This window comes from Balearica regulorum, chromosome 2, assembly GCF_011004875.1.
Source record: "Balearica regulorum gibbericeps isolate bBalReg1 chromosome 2, bBalReg1.pri, whole genome shotgun sequence".
NCBI lineage: Eukaryota > Metazoa > Chordata > Aves > Gruiformes > Gruidae > Balearica > Balearica regulorum.
This window is the reverse complement of record NC_046185.1, coordinates 144,679,541-144,698,531: the sequence shown is the minus strand read 5'-3', so window position 1 is coordinate 144,698,531 and position 18,991 is coordinate 144,679,541. Positions and strand designations below refer to the sequence as shown.

Sequence of the window (18,991 nt, the reverse complement as noted above, 5' to 3'; positions counted from 1 at the left end):
TATTATTTAATAATTTTTTAAAATCGCGCATTAACTGCTTTGGTTCATACATTAAGACTGTTCTGTTGATTTGTTTCATTTAAGAAGGAGATAAAAGCCTCTAGAAAACTCATTACTGATTCGATACAACAGGAAAATGCATAAGAGGAAAACCATTTAAGCAAAGTACCTTCTAGATCATGTGGTTTGTCTTCAGACCCATTAAAGCAGGTAATATCACAAGAGAAGGGGACATTCCTGTCTGCCTTCTCAAAACTGTGAACATAAAAAGTAGTAGTAAAACTTTGCATAAGCCATTATATTTGGGGTTTGCTTCCACAGACAAAACAGCTTTTTCTTTCTCCTCCAAAACATAACTTAAGGAATGAGATTGTGCAGAACATCAGGAGAAGGAATTCCTGTAGCTCTAAGATTCTTAGCTCCTTACACTACTGCAGTTAGTCTAAAATTTTAAAGAAAGAATGACCCAATAGTTACAGGGGGAAAAAGCTTCAACTTGCAAAAAAAATTCTCACCTACACTGAACGATTATGTTATCTGCTTATATTCAAGTTCTAATTTCTCAGGGCCTTATCAGCATGAGGTTCCTACAGCCAAAATGGGTCCGACATCCAAGAGTGTCCTTGTCTTTGTCAGGGTAAGAAACCTTAACTACTCAGCTACGTGAGCTGTTGTGTCACATCCAGTGGGGACAGCAGCTAGGACAGGAGCAGCCGGTTGCGTTCTAGATGCTTAGAACACAGGGGTTCTTTGCTTCGGGTTGGGCTAGGGGGCCTCGGATCAGGAGGCTGACTGCATTGATCCTGAGGCTTGATCAGCTGAGCTTATTAGCCTCAGAAAACAATAAAAGATGCGAGAATATTCCTTTTATAGCAGCTACTAACTTTGGATCCTAAGTAGAACTGTAATTCTACCATGACATGTTTGCTACCATAATAACAGTAGTGGTTGCTACAGTAAGCAGTGTTTTCATCCAGGGCTTAAATACTAGAATATAAATGGAAAAGCACACAAAGGAGAAAACTGTTTTCTGTTCATATTCTTTTTAGAACAGAAACAAACAAATTACAGAGAAAGAAAAAACCTGAAATGATCAGACAGAACTAAAACTCTAAAATACAAATATAAATGTAATACAAAGTTGTAGAACTTACGAAAATGTCTGAAGAACTCTAAGGTCTTCTTTGAAAGTAAGGATCAGATGTTTCTTAATGTCTTCATTTTGCAGAAACTCAGAAGGAGTTCCTCCTAAAATTTGTAGATATGTAAGAACGTCTTCATCTGCTGCATCACATATGGGTATGCTTTTGATGGGAAGAAATGCTTCAGACTGTCAGCACCAGACAAAACAGATCAGGTGTTGTATATAATATACTTTAAATAATACTTTCATTAAGAATTGTTTCAGTAAAAAAGTACAGTGATTCTCTATCTCCAAAATACAATAGCTGATTAGTTTAACATCCACAGAGACTACTTCTTGGAAAGCGTTAGTAGACTGTTTTTGCTGAAAATACAGATTGTGAGTGAGCCAAGCACCCTCAAGGTCTGAAACTTCCACAGACAAGCATTAATTTAATTTTGTTCAAAGTTTGACTCTCATTATTGAAATACAACTAATAAAATAATACATTTAAGAGAAAGAAAAGCCTAGCAGTGGACACAAATCTGACTAATGTAGGATGGGGGGGGGGACACCAACCGATTATGGAAATTTGCAGGAATAATAATTGCTTCCACAAAGTACTAGCTCATACTCAGGATTGCTAAGAAGCCCCAGAAACAAAAGAATGGAAATAGCAAATGCTGACTGAGGACAGGAGGACTGGGGAAAAGCCACTTCACTCTTGTTTTCCTGAGAAAGACCAGCAGAACCACCAGAATCTCAGAGGAAGCTGAGGACAAATTAAAAAGCCAGCAAAGAATGAGGAGGGAAACAACTAACCGAGCAAATGTAGTGAGGGCTTGTGCAGGAGCTTTATGAAAGACTCGGTTAAGACGGTTATGTCACATGTTGCCAAGTAGGGAGTGTCACTTTATATTTTGTTTTGAATACTTTCTAGTATTAAGCCAAAGGCCATAGTAAGTACAGTATTCAAAAAAAGGTAGCATTATCTTAAGGAGACTTCTCCCTAGGCTAAGGTTAGCAGCAGGGAATATTTTGTATTTTCCATCCGCCTCAGAATTAATTTCCTCTAAGAAAACAGAACATTTTTCTGCATATATTCAGAAACAATGCTTGTTTTGTATTAAAGCCACTCTGCATACCATACTGTAAAATGTTATTTTTACCCTTAGTAGCTAACACACTGTTTTGTTTTGTACTGTTATTTATTCTGTAACTTACATGTGGAGCATGTGCCCCTGATACAAAAAGATGGATGGGCTCTAGTCCATACTGCTCTTTCAAGTGTAGTGCAACTGCAAAACTAATATAAGATCCAAAACTGCAACAAAAAGAGAAATTAAATCAAAGTAAGCAAAAATATATGTAAAAACTGGAAAATTTAAACATAATTTGAATTTTAGCACTAACTGGCTATAGTGAACAGTTACTGAAACTATATATGACATGTAAATTACAGTGATATTAGCTAAAATTGACATGAAATGTATTCCTATACCGTCTAGTTTTACAAATCAGACCTTTTTTAATCTCTGTTTCTTTTAGTAGTCTCCTTAATTTGCACTAAGAACAGTTACTTTGAATACTTGGGACTAAGTGATCTTCAACATCTATGTGTTTTATGAATGGTTCATCCCCTGCATTCACACAGAGCAAGCACACACACAAATATTAACAGTCAACACAATTGTAATTTATCAGTGTAAGAAAAAAAAAACAACCCCCAAAACCACACATAACACTGCCTTTTTAGAAGACATTGTGCCTGAAGTAATAAATAAATAACCAGAGTCTCTGAGACCAAGATCATGTTCTAGGATGACTTGACAAAAGATCTTTGCAGAAGTGTACTTTCCTAAAGTTTTTGCAAATAAAGGGAAGTAACTATCTACTCCTAGAGTTCAAAGAGAAAGGTCCTTCACCAGGGTATCTAAAAATGTATATGTTTTTACCTGTGACCAAAAAATGCAAATGGTTTTTCTTGAAATTCCTTTAACAAAACACTTGTAATTTCATTAACTATGGTTGGCACGTCTTTTGCAAAAGGCTCCTTAACACGAGATTCTCTTCCAGGAAGCCTTATGGAGGACACTGCAGAAGGGGTGGAGGAAGGGAGGGAAAAGAATTATGGTTATTTCCAATAGAAACAGTAAAATAATTTTAATTACGTTTTTTTAATCTATTCTGCAGTATATATAGATTATTTAAATTAATCCTTCTTACAGTTGATGCAGTGTATTTGCTATTGCTACTACTGTCTTTTAATCCTCTGAGAGATTAGGTTTCCATCCCTTCCTTTACTCAGAAATGTTGCCTCTCCAATTGATCTGATTGCTAAATGCCTTGGGTCAGAAATCCACAAGGTCCCGATCTCTGCTGAGGTTTCAAAGCAAATTTTTTATTATTATTATTATTATTATTAACAACCACAAATTCATTAATTTCAATAATAGTAAGTTTGAGCGTTGTGTAAAATATATCAAGGGTGACATTAGAAAGTTCAACTATGTTAGAATCATACAGTCCATTTTCTTATTTGCACACTCCTCAGCACTGCATGTAGTAAAATGTGGAATCATAGTATAAATTGATGGGAATTTATATTTATATGGAAGGACATATTACATGCTTTTATTATACGCCTTTCAAAATTGGGGATTTTCCTCTCACTGTTTAGAGAAAGTAAGGAATGAATAGATCAGAAAAAAAAATGTTCATTTTCTAAAATCTCCTTGACATCACGCATACTGCCAAACTCAGATGGAAGTAATGGGTTGGATGCAAAGTATTTTAGAAGAGAGAATAAACCACTGCCTAATACTATAGATAGCAGTACAGAAATGTTTGCATCTTCTATACTTCCTTTCTGCACAAAACATCTCTGAAAGAGCATGCCGAACCCTGATTTTAGTCATCTGTGTCTGCAGCTGCTCCTAGGCCATCTCCTTAGTAACTTTGTTGGAAGTAGTTCCAGTGGACAAAAGCTTTTTGTCTTCTTCTTTTAAAAAAAAAAAATTCAAGGACAATTTGATGTGACTTGTACAACTGTTTACAGAAAGCATAGAAGCGCAACAGCAATGCTCTCTATAAATGCTACTTTTTTTTTTTTTCTTTTTGGAAGGTCTGGAAAACAGCCTTGGTTCCTCTTCAAATAGTTCAGCAATGCATCTTTTTAGTGCTGATATAGCCTGGTAGCAATGAGAATTACTTCACACTGTAACTAAATGTCATTTCACTGTTATAAATCCATAGTTTAAACTTCAGTTTAAAACCATGCAAACACTCGGGATAACAGAAATTCATTCTGTGCAGTCTCTCAACGTTAAAAATACTTCTCAGATCTTCACTGTTAACCTTGCTGATGCCTTTTTTTAACATATTAACAATATGCCTGTGTGTTGCTGTTTCTGGGTCACACCAAGTTTCTGAAGCAGTCAAGCACACTATAGTCTTGTGAAATTTAGCTCTGAGGATACAACTTTTTAACCTAGTCAAATATAATTTGATCTGAGGTGGTACAGAAACTTAGTAAACTCTGCACCCTAATGGAAATGCTAATTCCTAATGGAATTCCTTTCTGGATAAGACCCAGTGGAAAAAGATTGCAGTGTTCTCAAGAATACTATATTCCATTCAAAAAATTTGGCTACTGTGTATTTCAGACTTGCTTAACTTCTGCTTTAACTATACAAATGACTAACCTTCAATTGAGCTGCTGAAGAGTTTGCCCCATTGAGCAAATTGAGAAGTTCCACCTCCAGCCCACGGAAAGCAAATCAGCCTACAAAGAGCATTTGGCCTTTTGTATGGACAAGCAACCAGCTTCTCCATTCCTAAAAAAAACCCCAAACCCAAGAAAACAACACATCATTCTAGAACAAGACTCTTCAGGTATAGGAAAATCAGAATTAATTAAGTGTAATTTGAAACAATGGTCTGCAATATTTTCTGTCATCATCACTGCTTATGCTACAACAACAATCTGTTAGATATAAGATAATGTTTATGCAACAGTAGAAACCAGTTCTGCTTTTATAAATGGTGATGGAATAGTATTGGGCAACATTTTTGGTTAATATTTTCTCCTATTTGAGTCACTGACCACAAAGAGTGTAACAAGTAGCAAAATACATTGATACGGGATTTCAGGATGGCCATTTAAAAACACAGGCTTTTAGAACATACACAAAAATATAAGGTCCATCTAAAGACCTAGAAAACATAAGGACCACCTAGTTCAATATTCTTTCTTCTACAGTAGTAAAATGGATGTCTAGGGAACAGTTGGATGCAGGTTCTTTATATACAGGAGACATGTATGAATTTCTCTTCGATGTATTTATCCAGTCTCCCCTTAAGTTCCTATGAACAGCTGGCATCTACAACATCCTCTTGCAATGAGTTGCACAGGTCTACTATCTGCTGCTTGAAAAGTTATCTCCTTTTTTGTTTTTAATCCGACTCCTACACCTTCATTTGATGGCCACAGGGTAGTACAGTAAAGAAAGTGACTAGTGGATCTGTCCGGCTTTGCCACTGATCATTTCTGAGATCTTTTGTCATATTGTCTCTGCCCTCAGTCAGCTCTTTTTCCCGAATGGAAAGGCCTGGCTTTCTTAGGTATCCCTTGTGTGGCAGTGCTTCCATACTCATGACCAGGATTCGCTGCCGATCCCTGAGCTTTTTCTCAATTTGTTATATTCTTTTTGAGATGGTGGACTAACCAGAGCCACATTCAGCTTTATCACAGCAGCTTTAGTATTTTTTGTTTACTGACAGAAGTAACAGTTGAAGCAAGATTTGTATCTACTCATTCTTTCTTGCAGAAAAGGAAAAATAGCATCAAAGATTGCCAACTGCATGGTCTGTAGCATGAGATACTGCCTTTACTAGCTGAAGAAAAAAGCAATTCTCAACCATTTTTATTCTTTTTTCCTCATTTTCTTGTCCTTTATTCTTGCTGATTAGATTTGTGGACATAGGCACCAAGGTGATGTCCTACTACTGATAGCGTATCAGGCTGTGTTTTGCAAAAGAACCTGTGCAACAGAAATACCTGGTAAAGATAAATTAATTAGAAGAAACAACAATACAGATTTTTTTTTAAAAAATGTTTTCTGCAACCATCAGAATAAACTCACATGTTCTTGTTAAAAAGACTGAAAAATAGTAATTAGGGGATAACAAGCAGCATAATTCCATTTCCAAAATGCTGCAAATCATTATGGTTATTATTTCTTGCTTCGAATATAACTCAGCATATGCAAGGGCTTGTTCATCATAAAATACACCTATTTGCCTACATGCAGTCTTTTTTACCTGCACAAAAAGCTTGAGAAATGCAACCAGGTGAGAATAGGCAGCAATTCATACCTATTTTAAAACTATGTAACGCAAGCAAGACAGAAGAAAATTTACCAAAACGTTGCTGTGGCAATTTCTTGATTTTCACATACGTTTAAACTGGAAATTTTGTCAACATTTGTTAAGAATGACTTCAAAGAAACTGTAAGAAGAGCAAGCTGAAACAGTATGTATCAAAAATCACTGGGCAGACAATGTGAACTTAAAAATAGCTGAAGGATAGTGGAAGCAGTGCTGCAGAAGATATAATTCCTCTGGTAGATTCATTTAGCTTCAGTACCACTGTCCCATTTACACAGTCACTTCTTCCACAAAAAGACACAAACCCTCAAACATTTCTGAAGCCAGTGTTTTAGCTTGACAGTCAAAGAAGAAAAGAATAATCTCTTCTCAAACTGATTCCAAAGGTGATACAAAAATTTCAAGCATGATAAAGCAGCACATTTAGTCAAAGTCATTAAACTATTTAAAGACACATTACCAGTCACTGAGAATCTTTCATAATTTCTACTCATACAGGTTTATTCCATCCAGCTTACTTTAGGTGCAAGTACCTGAATAGTCGGGAAGATCACCAGTGCCAGGAAATGAGAGCCCAAGGGTGGATCCACTTCTCAGCGCTGCACAGCAAGAAGCAGGAATCAGAATTTGTACGTATGAGCAGATAGGGCAGCAAAGCCAACCTTGCAGGAGAGGACAGGATGTGCATTCAGGTGGCACAGCTGCCTGCTTTTAAGGCTTTTCTAGGCTTAAGGGGAGGAGCCCACACCCCAGAAAAGAGGCAGGGACTGAGGCACACAGCATCCCAAAAGGGAGACAGAAGCATCATGTGTTAGGCATGACACACAGCTTTTGGCAGCAATATAAGGAAGGCACGCCACATCAATCCCAGTGATTTAAAAAGCACAGGTTAACACACCCATGGCAGTACAGAGTTGTAGCAGTTTTAATACATGTAGGCCCACAACCTCACTGAAGAAAAAATCTGCATAAAGCAACAAGAAAAAAACAGCTTTTTATAAGAACTATATTCAAAAGTACAGCGGTCACACCTCTGCTGGACAGTTTTGTAGGGGTCTGAAAATGTTAATGCAGAAGACCATCACCTGATTTGAATAAAACACTGCATTTGGTTAGAAGGCCAGATGTAACTTCTACAAGCTGGGAGACATAGCAACACATGAACACCACAGTGTGGTTATGTATGATGATTTTATATTAGCTAGCACATTATGCTCCTGGTGACCAGATGCTATCAACAACCTAAAACCACGTGTATTTTGTAACTGCATTTGTAGTACTAGGAAGATTGCCTTTTTTTTTCTTTTTTTATTGTTACTCTACCAAAAATATCAGTAACAATAATAATAAAGGAAAAATATTCAAAAGCAGTGACCAAAACTAAGGAAATTGAGTGCCAAAATGGGTTCTGATGCTCAAGCTGAGACATGTTAGCTGGACTACTATGTAGTTTTCAAATTATTCATCATTCTTCTACATTTCTGTTCATCTCTATGAAACTGAAAAATCTGTGGTGTTAAGAGAAAAGCCTACCTGTTGACCTAGCCAGTCACTAAGCACTGCTTCTTTCCCAAACGAGGTCTGCAGTCTTCTACTCACTTCTGATTTCTGCTTTCCTGGGAACCCCTAAATCAACCCTTCTGACTGCAGCAGTTTCTGTGGGAAGGCATAGGCTCCACAGTGAGGGATGGTCCCAGGCTCTGCAGCTGCCTCTTACAAATGGCAGAAGTGGAAACTGCTGCTAAGGCTTCTTTCACAGTACTTTTATGTTGCAATTATTATGAAGTAAGATGAGGCACACCTATGTTTGGAAGGTGCATGATTTAAAGCAGCTTATATTGGCTAGTCCTGACCTGTGCTGTTATGCCCAATACTGCTTCTCCACCTGATGTATCTGCTATATCAGAGGCATTTGATTATAAGATACAATTTATAATAAAGCACCTAATACGCTTTATTTATTCCTACCTCCAATTGTGCCAACCATACATTGTGACACCCAACATTAATGTTATGAAAGCCAGCTGTTACAAACATCAGGCCCACTAATAATGTTCCTAAAAGTAATAAAATACTACTGGAAACAATTATTTCCTAACTAAGGCTGAAAATAAAATAGGTTAAGAATAAGAGTTTGAAAGTATAGTATTAATCAAATAGCATGATATTTCCTTAAAATTAATCAAGTTATAAACTCTATGTGCTAGTTGTTTCTGTTTGCCTTCTATTTTTTTTCCTCAGTATCAAAGGACTAGAAATTTATTTGTTTTCATATGCAAAATTAATATTTTCAAAAATTAAGTAGTTCCAGGAGATGCCACTCTCCTGGCCACTCAACCAAAATTATGTTTGCCATTTCCAGGGCTGAAGGTAAAAGAGGGCTTTACAGAACCAACTTTGCCAACTCAGTACTAGTATAGAATAGTATAGAATAGTATAGAATAGAATAGGCATAGAATAGAGACTATTTCAGTTGGGAGGGACCTACAATGATCATCTAGTCCAACTGCCTGACCAGGTCACGGCTGACCAGAAATTAAAGCATGTTGTTAAGGGCATTGTCCAAGTGCCTCTTAAACACTGATGGGCTTGGGGCATCGACCACCCCTCTAGGAAGCCTGTTCCAGTGTCTGACCACCCTCTCAGTAAAGAAATGCTTCCTAATGTCCAGTCTAAACCTCCCCTGGTGCAGCTTTGAACCGTTCCCACGTGTCCTATCACTGGATCTCAAGGAGCACCCCCCTCTCCACGTCCCCTCCTCAGGAAGCTGCAGAGAGCAATGAGGTCGCCCCTCAGTCTCCTTTTCTCCAAACTAGCCAAGCCCAAAGTCCTCAGCCACTCCTCACAGGACATTCCTTCCAGCCCTCTCACCAGCTCTGTTGCCCTCCTCTGGACTCATTCAAAGACCTTCACATCCTTCTTTAATTGTGGGGCCCAGAACTGCACACAGTACCCCACGTGAGGCTGCACCAACGCTGAATACAGCGAGATAATCGCCTCTCTTGACCAGCTGGTTATACTGCATTTGCTGCACCCCAGGATGGGGTTTACCCTCTTGGCTGCCAGGGCACACTGCTGGCTCCTATTGAGCTGCTGCTGACCAGCACCCCCAGGTCCCTTTCTGCAGGGCTGCTCTCCAGTCACTCCTCTTCCAATTTATACTTGTGCCTGGCATTACTTCGACCTAGGTGCAGAATCCAGCATTTTGACTTGTTAAATTTCATCCTATTAATCATGGCCCAATGTTCCGATCTAGCTAGATAGCTCTGCAAGGCCTCTTGTCCCTCAAGAGCACTTTCCAGTTTGGTATCATCAGCAAACTTGCTAATGGTGCATTCAACTCATGCATCCAGATCATTGATAAATATATTGAACAGAACTGGCTATAGAATTGAACCCTGAGGAACACTGCTGGTGACCAGTCACCAGCCAAATGTAGCTCCATTCAGTACAACCCTTTGAGCTCTGCTGTTCAGATAGTTCTTCACCCAGCGCACCGTAAACCCACTCATCCCACAGTTGGACAACTTATCTAGAAGGATGCTGTGAGGGACAGTATCAAAAGCCTCACTAAAATCCAGAAAAACTACATCCACCATCTTCCCTTCATCCACTAGGTGGGTGACCTTATCATAGAAAGATATTAAATGAGTTAGGACCTTCCCTTTGTGAACCCATGTTGACTGTGCCCGATGACTGCATTATTCTTTAAATGCCTTTCAATAGTACCCAGTATATTTTTCTCCATAATTTTCCCAGGAACCGAGGTTAGACTAACAGGGCTGTAGTTCTCTAGGTCTTGCCTCATGCTCTTTTTGTAGATTGCAATAACATTGGCTAGCTTCCAGTCATCAGACTTCCAAGACCTTTGGTAGATGATCAAGAGGCGTCTTGCCGTAACATCTGCTAGCTCCTTCAGTACTCTGGGATGAATCCCATCAGGCCCCATGGACTTGTGAACATTCAGCTGATACAGCTGGTCCCTTACAATTTCAGTGTCCACAAATGGAAAGTCACTGTTCCCACATTTGCGGTCCTCTGACTCAGAGGACTTGGCAGCCCAAGGTCTACCAGTATTATTAAAGACTGAGGCAAAAAAAAGCATTGAATGCCTCCACTTTTTCATCACCCCTATTAGTCAGATGACCATCTTCAACAAGTATTGGTTCAATGTTTTCTTCAGACCTCTTCTTGCTATTAGTGTACTTAAAAAACCCTTCTTGTTACCTGAAACAGCACTGGCCAGTTTCAACTCTAATTGAGCTTTGGCCTTTCGTGTCTCCTCCCTGCATATATGAACCACAGCTCTGTACTCTTCCTGCGAAGCCTGACCTCACTTCCAGAGATCATTTTTTTCTTTTTCCTCTTGAGCTCCACAAGGAGCTCCCTGTTCAGCCAAGCTAGTCTTCTGCCCTGCTTGCTCGACTTACAACACAATGGGATTGCCTGCTCCTGTGCTTTTAAGAGGTAATTCTTAAAGACTGACCAGCAGTCACGGACTCCTAAGCCCTCAAAAGCAGATTCCCAGAGTACTCTGCTAAATGGCTTCCTGAATAGCTTAAAGTTTGCTCTCATGAAGTCCAGGGTAGCAACTCTGCTGACCTTTTTTCTCATTACATTGAAAATTTTAAATCATTGTGGCCAAGACAGCCATCTACCATCACATCCCCCACAAGTCCTTTTCTATTCACACATAGCAAGTCTAGGAGGGCATCTTTCCTAGTTGGCTCACTGAGTATCTGCAACAAGAAGTTATCTCCTACAAAATTCCAGAATTTCCAAGACCTGCTCATCACAGCAGTATGATATTCCCAGTTGGGGAATGTCTGGGAAGTTGAAATCTCCCGTAAGGACAAGGGCTACCTAACCTGAAATTTCTCCTAATTGCCTATAGAATTAACTCGTCAGTGCTTACATCCTAGCTGGGCAATCGGTAGTGCACACCCACTACAACATCTCCTTTGCTTTCCATCCCCCTAATCCTCGCCCAGAGGCTCTCAACCACATCACCACTAACTGTAAGGGCTGTACAATCAAACCTCTCTCTTACGTACAGTGCAACACTCCCACCTTGCCTGCCCTGCCTATCCCTCCGGAACAGCCTGTAGCCCTCCATCCCAGCACTGCAATTGTGGGTCTCATTACACGAAGTCTCACTAATACCAATGACATTGTGTCCTGGTTTCAGCTGAGAGGATTGATTTTTCGTCATAGTAGCTAGTGTGGGGATATGTTTTGGATTTGTGCTGGAGACAGCATTGATAATATAGAGATGTTTTTGTTCTATGGATTTATTGTTGAGCAGTGTTTACATGGGGCCAAGGCCTCTTCTGCTTCTTGCACTGCCCTGCCAGCAGGATGGCTGGGGGTGGACAAGAAGTTGGGAGGAGGCACAGACAGGACAGGTGACCCAAAATAGTTATTAGCTATTTAGTATTAGCTGTTTAGCTATTAATTGGCAGGCTCCTGTGCTTGCCATGGGGCTTGCTTGCCTTAGTATCTATTAGATGCATAGTGCAGCTAATAATAGCTATAAATTCAATCATCTAGCACATTCCAATCAAATCTGTCATTATCTCGAACCCTTCGAGCCCCACATTGGGCGCCAAAAAGGACTGTCATGGTTTTATCCCAGCCGGCAGCTGAGCACCACGCAGCCACTCGTTCACTCCCCCCCCATCGGGATGGGGGAGAGAATTGGAAAAGTTAAAGTGAGAAAACTCATGGGTTGAGATAAAGACAGTTTAATAGGTAAAGCAAAAGTCGTACGCACAAGCAAAGCAAAGCAAGGAATTCATTCACCACTTCCCATGGGCAGGCAGGTGTTCAGCCACCTCCAGTAAAGCAGGGCTCCGTCATGCATAACGGTTACTTGGGAAGACAAACGCCATCGCTCCGGAATGCCGCCACCCCCCCCCCCCTCTTCCCCCAAGCTCCTTATAAACTGAGCATGACGTCATATAGCATGGAATATCCCTTTGGTCAGTTTGGGTCACCTGTCCTGTCTGTGTCTCCTCCCAACTTCTCGTCCACCTCCAGCCATCCTGCTGGCAGGGCAGTGCAAGAAGCAGAAGAGGCCTTGGCCCCATGTAAACACTGCTCAACAATAAGTCCATAGAACAAAAACATCTCTATATTATCAATGCTGTCTCCAGCACAAATCCAAAACATATCCCCACACTAGCTACTATGACGAAAAATTAATCCTCTCAGCTGAAACCAGGACACATTGTAGCTCTGGGAACTGTTCAACAGCTGAACAAACAGTTCATCCTGTTTGTTTCTCATACTGCACATGTTGCTGTACAGATACGCTCCTGAGCACTCTGTGCTCCCAGGAGCAGTGTAAATATTCCCATTAGCATTGCCACCCTCAGGTGATGCCATGCCAACCCTTGGCTTACCTGCTGCAATCCTGTTGGTATCCCCTTCCCTGCATCAATTCTGGTTTCAAGCTCTCTTGATCAGTCTCTCCAGCTTACGCCCAAAGACATGTTTCCCCATTAGGACAGGGGGATCCCATCAGGCTCCAGCATACCTTGCCTCTTGAAGGCTCTTCCATGGTTTAAAACCCCAAAATTTTGGTGGAGGCACCAGTCCTGTAGCCAGGTATTGATATCCTGGGCTCACCTGGTTCTTCCAAAGTCTCCCCCCCTTACTGGGATTGAGGAAAACACTGTGTTCCCAAATGTTTTAGCATTGTTCCCAGGGCTCTAAAATCTTTTTTGATTGACCTCAGACTTTTTTGTTGTGACATCACTTGTACCCACATGAAAGAGCAGGAATGGATAGTAGTCTGAAGGTTGTACTAGGCTCTTCAGTGGTGATGTCCCTAATTTGGGCCCCAGGCAGGCAGCAAACTTCCCTGAAAAGATGGTCCGATCTGCAAACCACTGCTTCTGTTCTGCGCAAGAGGGAATCACCAATGACCATAACTCACCATTGTTTCTTCTTGGTGCTGGTCTTAATGCAGGTTTTGTAGCAAGGGATTGGTCTCTCCGACCTTGGCAAGACTACTTGTGCAGGTTCCTCCTCTGTCTCATTATGCACTTCATCTGTTGTGCCCAGGGCCTTATACCAGTTCTGTAAGGGTATCTTAGAGGCTAAAGTTAGAGGCTAAGGAGGGGTTTCTCTTACCACTCGGTGCTGTAACCTTCTTCCACTCCTCCGTATCCCTTGTGACACTGCTTTCCTCCTGGTACAAAGCAGATGCAGGACCTGCCTCCCTAGTGGCCATGCTGAGTTGGCTTCTGTGCATCACAGATGGCAGAGTATGGCTCCACTGATCAGTCTCCCTCTCAGATTCTCAAATACTCCTTCAGATGTTCTTCATCCTTAAAGATTTCTTAGCTGCTGCTTTATGGTAATTTTCAGTCTCTTTTGGACCACAATACTAATACAAATGGACCTAATGATAAGTCAGGAAATGTCCTCATTCTCTAAAAATTGAAACTTACTATCTATTGATGGTAAATGACAACATCTGCTATGCTATATAAGCAATGTACACTCTGCAGATCATAGCAACTGTAATCCTTGAAGTAAACTGTTGCTATCTGCAAGACTAAAAATCAGTGAAACACTTATAGGGTGACTAGTAAGTATGATTCTTTCAGAAATGATAATGAAATAGTGCAAGAGTATTTTTTTATCCAGTAGTTATACTGGAAACCCACCAATGTAATTCTTATTTAAGAACAGAAACATTGCTGGGGCAGTTGCAATTCACTAATTTAATGTGACTCATTTTGAGCAGTAAAATGAGCACATACAGATCCCTGAAGTAAAGCAACAAAGAAGCATGTGTTTCTCACTTGCACACATAAGATTTAATGAACTAAGTTGTGTATGTTGCTTAATAAAGGTTGACTTTTAGTATAGACAGTTGTGAAATTAATTTGATTATATGTACTGCAAGCAGTTTAATTTGTTTTCTCCTCTTTCAGTCACTATTTATTGTCAATAATTATTATTTTAACAAATCTGCACTGTTTTTAGCACCTTTGCTGCAACTATACTTCATTTCCTAGTCACTCAACTTCAAAGGATAAAAGTAAGGATACACTTAAATCTTTCTCTTGAAAATCACTGTTAGCTGCTTATATGGAGAGGCATGCAATTAAGCAGTTCTCATGCCATCCAAAGGAAAGCAGTAGTAAACCTCCTCTCTAGGACAGTCTTGAAACAGAGACAGTCTTAAATGAATCAAAAATAGCATGTGTCCCAACTTGTTATTACTCTTAAGTATGGCCTCAGATAATTACACACAAGTAATAAAATAGTAGTCATGCAGATGAAACATGGAGGGAAAAGCAGAATTTGCAGAAGAGAAGACTTCAGAGATGCATTAGCAGGATGTCCTGGAGAGATTTGGAAAGATGAGTGACACCAGACAGAGTATTGAAGAGATCTCACCTGGAATTCTGCCTATAGCGCTGGTAACCCTCTTCAAGAAAGGTGACTTCAAACCCGATCTGATGTAGGGCATGGCTAGAAAAGAGAGCTTATGAAAGAGAATACATTACTTGCTACAAATAGACTAGGAGACAAGGGTAGGGGAGGTAAGGACATTCCAAGTTATGGTTACAGACTGTCCATGAATTAACCATGGCTAGAAATAAGATTTTTTAACCTTTGGACCCATGAGATTTTGGAACAGCTTTCCAGAAAAGCTACCTACTTTAAGATGGAACTTCAGGTTATTAAAGTGGTTATAGAACATGTATGTGATGATGGCTTGGTGAACACTTTCAGCACCATGCTCCTATTAGCTTGATGCAGGAATGAGTTTGTATGTGTGTGAAGAAAGCCAGCTAGTTGCAATGCTGTAAGATAGTTGGTAATCTGAAGCATCATAGTAACTGATACAACTGCTTGACTGGTACAACCAAAAAAAAGTGCTTCTGAGAAAGAACAAAACTTCACCAATGCCAATTTCCCCCTGTCCCTGCCCTGTGGTCAGCTGTAGACACAGAAATGTATCGTGGTAGGATCCCAGATGCCTAGAGGAGTCCTGCCTGCACTTTCTCCTTGCAGCAAACACCAAAACCAGGGAAATCATGTCCAACTTCCAAAAGCCAGGTTTTATGAGAAACAAAATTAGAATACTGAACCTTCAAACAAAGAAAGTCTTTCTCCTGCCCAGATATCTCATACTCTCACCCTCTCAGCCCATGTTCCAGTCTTGAGACTTGTACCTAAGGGTGCTCAGATGCTCCCTGCCTAAGCACAACCTTGTGGTACTCCACAGAAGTCTCCCTCTGTTCTAGAGTGCAGCAGCCTTAACAATGCAAACTGCTGGCCAATCACAACCTCCTACAAGAACACAGTAAGGCATACAAAATGATACACAACAAAAAACCACACGTATACTATTGTCTCAGATACATCACGCAGCTCAGAAACCCAATTTTGGTCTCTAATTTTGAACACTCATTAACAGCTTTGGGACAAAGCTCGCCCTACAGAAATGCTTTCGATCAGCAAAGACACCTAAAATGTTCAAGGCTGGGATCCAAACGTCAATATCTACTTCTGTAGAGCAAGAGGCAAAAACCAGACTGCAACACTTCCAGGTAGCAATACCAGATAAGAAAAAAGTTATCAGGTGCTATAATAAGGTAGTGAGACAATGCAAACTGTCAATAAGAAAGCTATAGAATAAGAAATTTGTAAGTAAAAGGAAACCATAGGGATTTTTTCAGTTCAACAGCCACCACAAGTATTCTCAGCACAAAAGAGAGGCAGAATTGTCACTGTGGACCCCATCCAGCTTGTAAGAGTAAGTGAGGACATATTTCAAGAATGAGACACCAACCTGAAGTCAGAAATAAATACGTCTTTTGTATTTCTTTTAGGTAACCTGTGACACTCCTGAAAACGTCTTTCAAATCTTACAGTAGATACCACTGGGTTTGAATGATCTGCACATTGTTCTGGGTGTTGAAGTGCTCCATGGTAAACTGAATCATATTTTAGAGAGACTTTCAGGCTTAAAGTTGAAGTTTACAGCAGCAGAAGGAGACTGAAAGATAAAGGCAACCAACAACCATGAATCCAACAATCCAGAAATTCCTTAAAAGTGTCAAGGACAAAATTTCAGGATGGACATAGTGAAGCTAAAGCAGAAGAAGTCTATGAACATCTATGCCAGGCACGTACTGAGCACTGAGGAATTACAATTGGACCCTGAAAAACTGAAGGCAATTAAAGCAATGCCAAGAGCAGGGCATATGAATGAAGTACAGTGACTGCCAGAGAATAATACAGACCTGATCTGAGCAAAGCAGAACATACAATAAACATCTGAAAGAGGCTTTCAAAAGATGCCCAGGAGTAGCACCATACAAAGCATTGGCTAAGACAGCCCTTGTAGACATAAAAAGGTGAGCTCATACAGAAAAGGAATGCCTCTAGTACCCATAAGGTAGTAATTCCATCAGTGTATGGAGCAAATATGCAATCTGATGACAAGTCATTAGGAAACAGCATGAGGAAACCATTGCTGAATGCTCTCAGGCATGTTAATAACATGGAAGTGCTTCCATGAGGATAAAAATTTCCTGATACAGGTGCATTGAGCAGGACCCTACCCTTGCCTTCACAAATTATACATGATGCAGACTGCAAACCCTCCACAATGCAGTGCAACTGGCTCTGTAGAATAGGGGTTAATCGACAAATGTAGCAACATATTCACATTTGCTTTTGGAGGCTCCAGGAAAGCCAGCAAACTCCATAGTGCTATAGCAGTAAAACTACTAGTATTGCGAGGATAGCCAAATATCAAGGAACAGTCTATTGCACTTTCCTAAGAAGTAAGAGATAAATTGCTTGTTAAAGGCAGGATTTTGTTTCAGGGGACAAAGCAGTGATAGCAGTAGATGAAAAAACGAGCCTAAATCAACAGATACGTGCTTCACGCTTAGGGGAACAGGTGAACTAAGAAGGCATGTATCACCTGAGCAGGAACAGATGCTGAGCTGAGAGCATAGATTGAGAAGATACCAGAGTACACTTACTGGCAACAAAAATCACAGCCCAGAGCCTGGAAAAAAGTTCACTAGATATATGTTCACTTTTTATAGAGCAGCTACCTCACCACAGCCAATTACAACTCCAGCTTCTGGAAGTAGGAGTCTCTGGACACTTTGTGCATAGCTATATCAACAAATTCTGCAAGGTAACAAATTATCACATATCAGCTAACTTGCAGAAACTATACATTCTTGACCAACAGCACCAGTGACAGCATGAGACAGTGGTCAGTTGTACAAACATTTTTCCCTTCTCCCTCAGCATTTCTGTAAAGCATGAAGAGTCACATAGCTGCCAACACTTGGTCAGCCACTGAGAGTGAACAGTAGTGTTAATTTGACGGTAACTGGTGTGTCAGAGCTTGGTCTACTCTATCTGCCACATAAATTAGGACAAAAATGGGTTTATTCCAGTACTTCCACTAACATGCACAAAACTGTCCCAGAAAAAAGTGGGAAGACCATAAGCAACAGAACAGTGCGTTGTAACTTCAGATGCTCAAAACCAGACAAGGTGTGCTTTTCTTTCCTCCACAGATGCTGATGATGTATGTCAGCAATTCTTGATGACAAACTGTCAACAGTTTGGAGAACTAGTGCTTTGGAGAACTGCTACTCTGGAGAAGCAGCAGCTTCTGCAGGAGGTCCCTTCATCTCCCACCAGTGCTGCTCTCAGCTCTTGGACAGCAAGTGGTGGGCCTTGGAAGCACCAGTCAAAACCAAAAGATATGCAGGAACAGTGAAAGGACATAGCAGGTTAGGCAAGAGAGAGTTTTGCTTGCCCAAAAGTAATGGTGGATGAAGTAGGACTGAAAAGGGGACTGAAAAGAATAAAGCACGCAAACATTAGGAAACCGAGCAGGCTACACAGAGACCCTGCTCAGGTGGAGAAGCATAGATGTCATAGATAATGGGTATCTGCTCCTTTCTAACCTTTGCATAAAAGGTACACTTAGTACAGAGAACACTGGCACTACACTTGTTCCACAGCAATACAGATCTTGCAGTGGGATGACCACATGCACACTCCACTTCCACCCGACAAGAAATAAGGACATGGTTAAAATAGGCATGGACATTATCACTGCCAAGGTTTGGCCTCATAATCCAGTGGCACAGAAAATATTCAGTATACGCCACACTGCAGAGAGTTACCCAAATACCATGAATGAGCTGTACAGAAAGAAAAATATCACCTTCCTCTTTTTGAAGCTTGTAGGACACACAGGCATCTTTTATGACCATACACTGAAGTCTACCAAACTGTTCAAAATTCTACCTCGTTGTCCATCAAGACCTCCATATAAACGGGCTCATAGTCCTTGCGGTTCACAATAGTTGTATTTGTTCTGAGCTGGTCACTGGATTGGAATGTGGATCCCATTAAAAGCCTTGGGACAGCTCAGAATCTCATAGAGAGCAAAGGCCTGGAAGATTCTGCCAA

General features: G+C 40.5%; 1 protein-coding gene and 1 long non-coding RNA gene across 2 annotated transcripts in view; one reads left to right on the top strand and one right to left on the bottom strand.

Moving 5' to 3' along the window:
* The window catches only part of OLAH (oleoyl-ACP hydrolase), a 28,133-nt gene that overhangs the window by 448 nt on the left and 8,694 nt on the right, over positions 1 to 18,991 (bottom strand). The window contains exons 2-8 of the mRNA XM_010300787.2: positions 14,927 to 15,014; positions 7,045 to 7,110; positions 4,828 to 4,959; positions 3,079 to 3,217; positions 2,348 to 2,447; positions 1,155 to 1,330; positions 170 to 255 (exon numbers count right to left, since the gene is read on the bottom strand). Coding sequence (XP_010299089.2) covers positions 170 to 255; positions 1,155 to 1,330; positions 2,348 to 2,447; positions 3,079 to 3,217; positions 4,828 to 4,959; positions 7,045 to 7,110; positions 14,927 to 14,999 — 772 coding nt within the window. The 5' untranslated portion in view covers positions 15,000 to 15,014. The remainder of the gene's footprint in view (positions 1 to 169; positions 256 to 1,154; positions 1,331 to 2,347; positions 2,448 to 3,078; positions 3,218 to 4,827; positions 4,960 to 7,044; positions 7,111 to 14,926; positions 15,015 to 18,991) is intronic.
* LOC142600589 (uncharacterized) lies at positions 90 to 18,464 on the top strand. Its single transcript, XR_012834156.1, has 3 exons — positions 90 to 210; positions 1,229 to 1,357; positions 16,369 to 18,464. It is a non-coding gene; the product is annotated as an uncharacterized LOC142600589 (long non-coding RNA).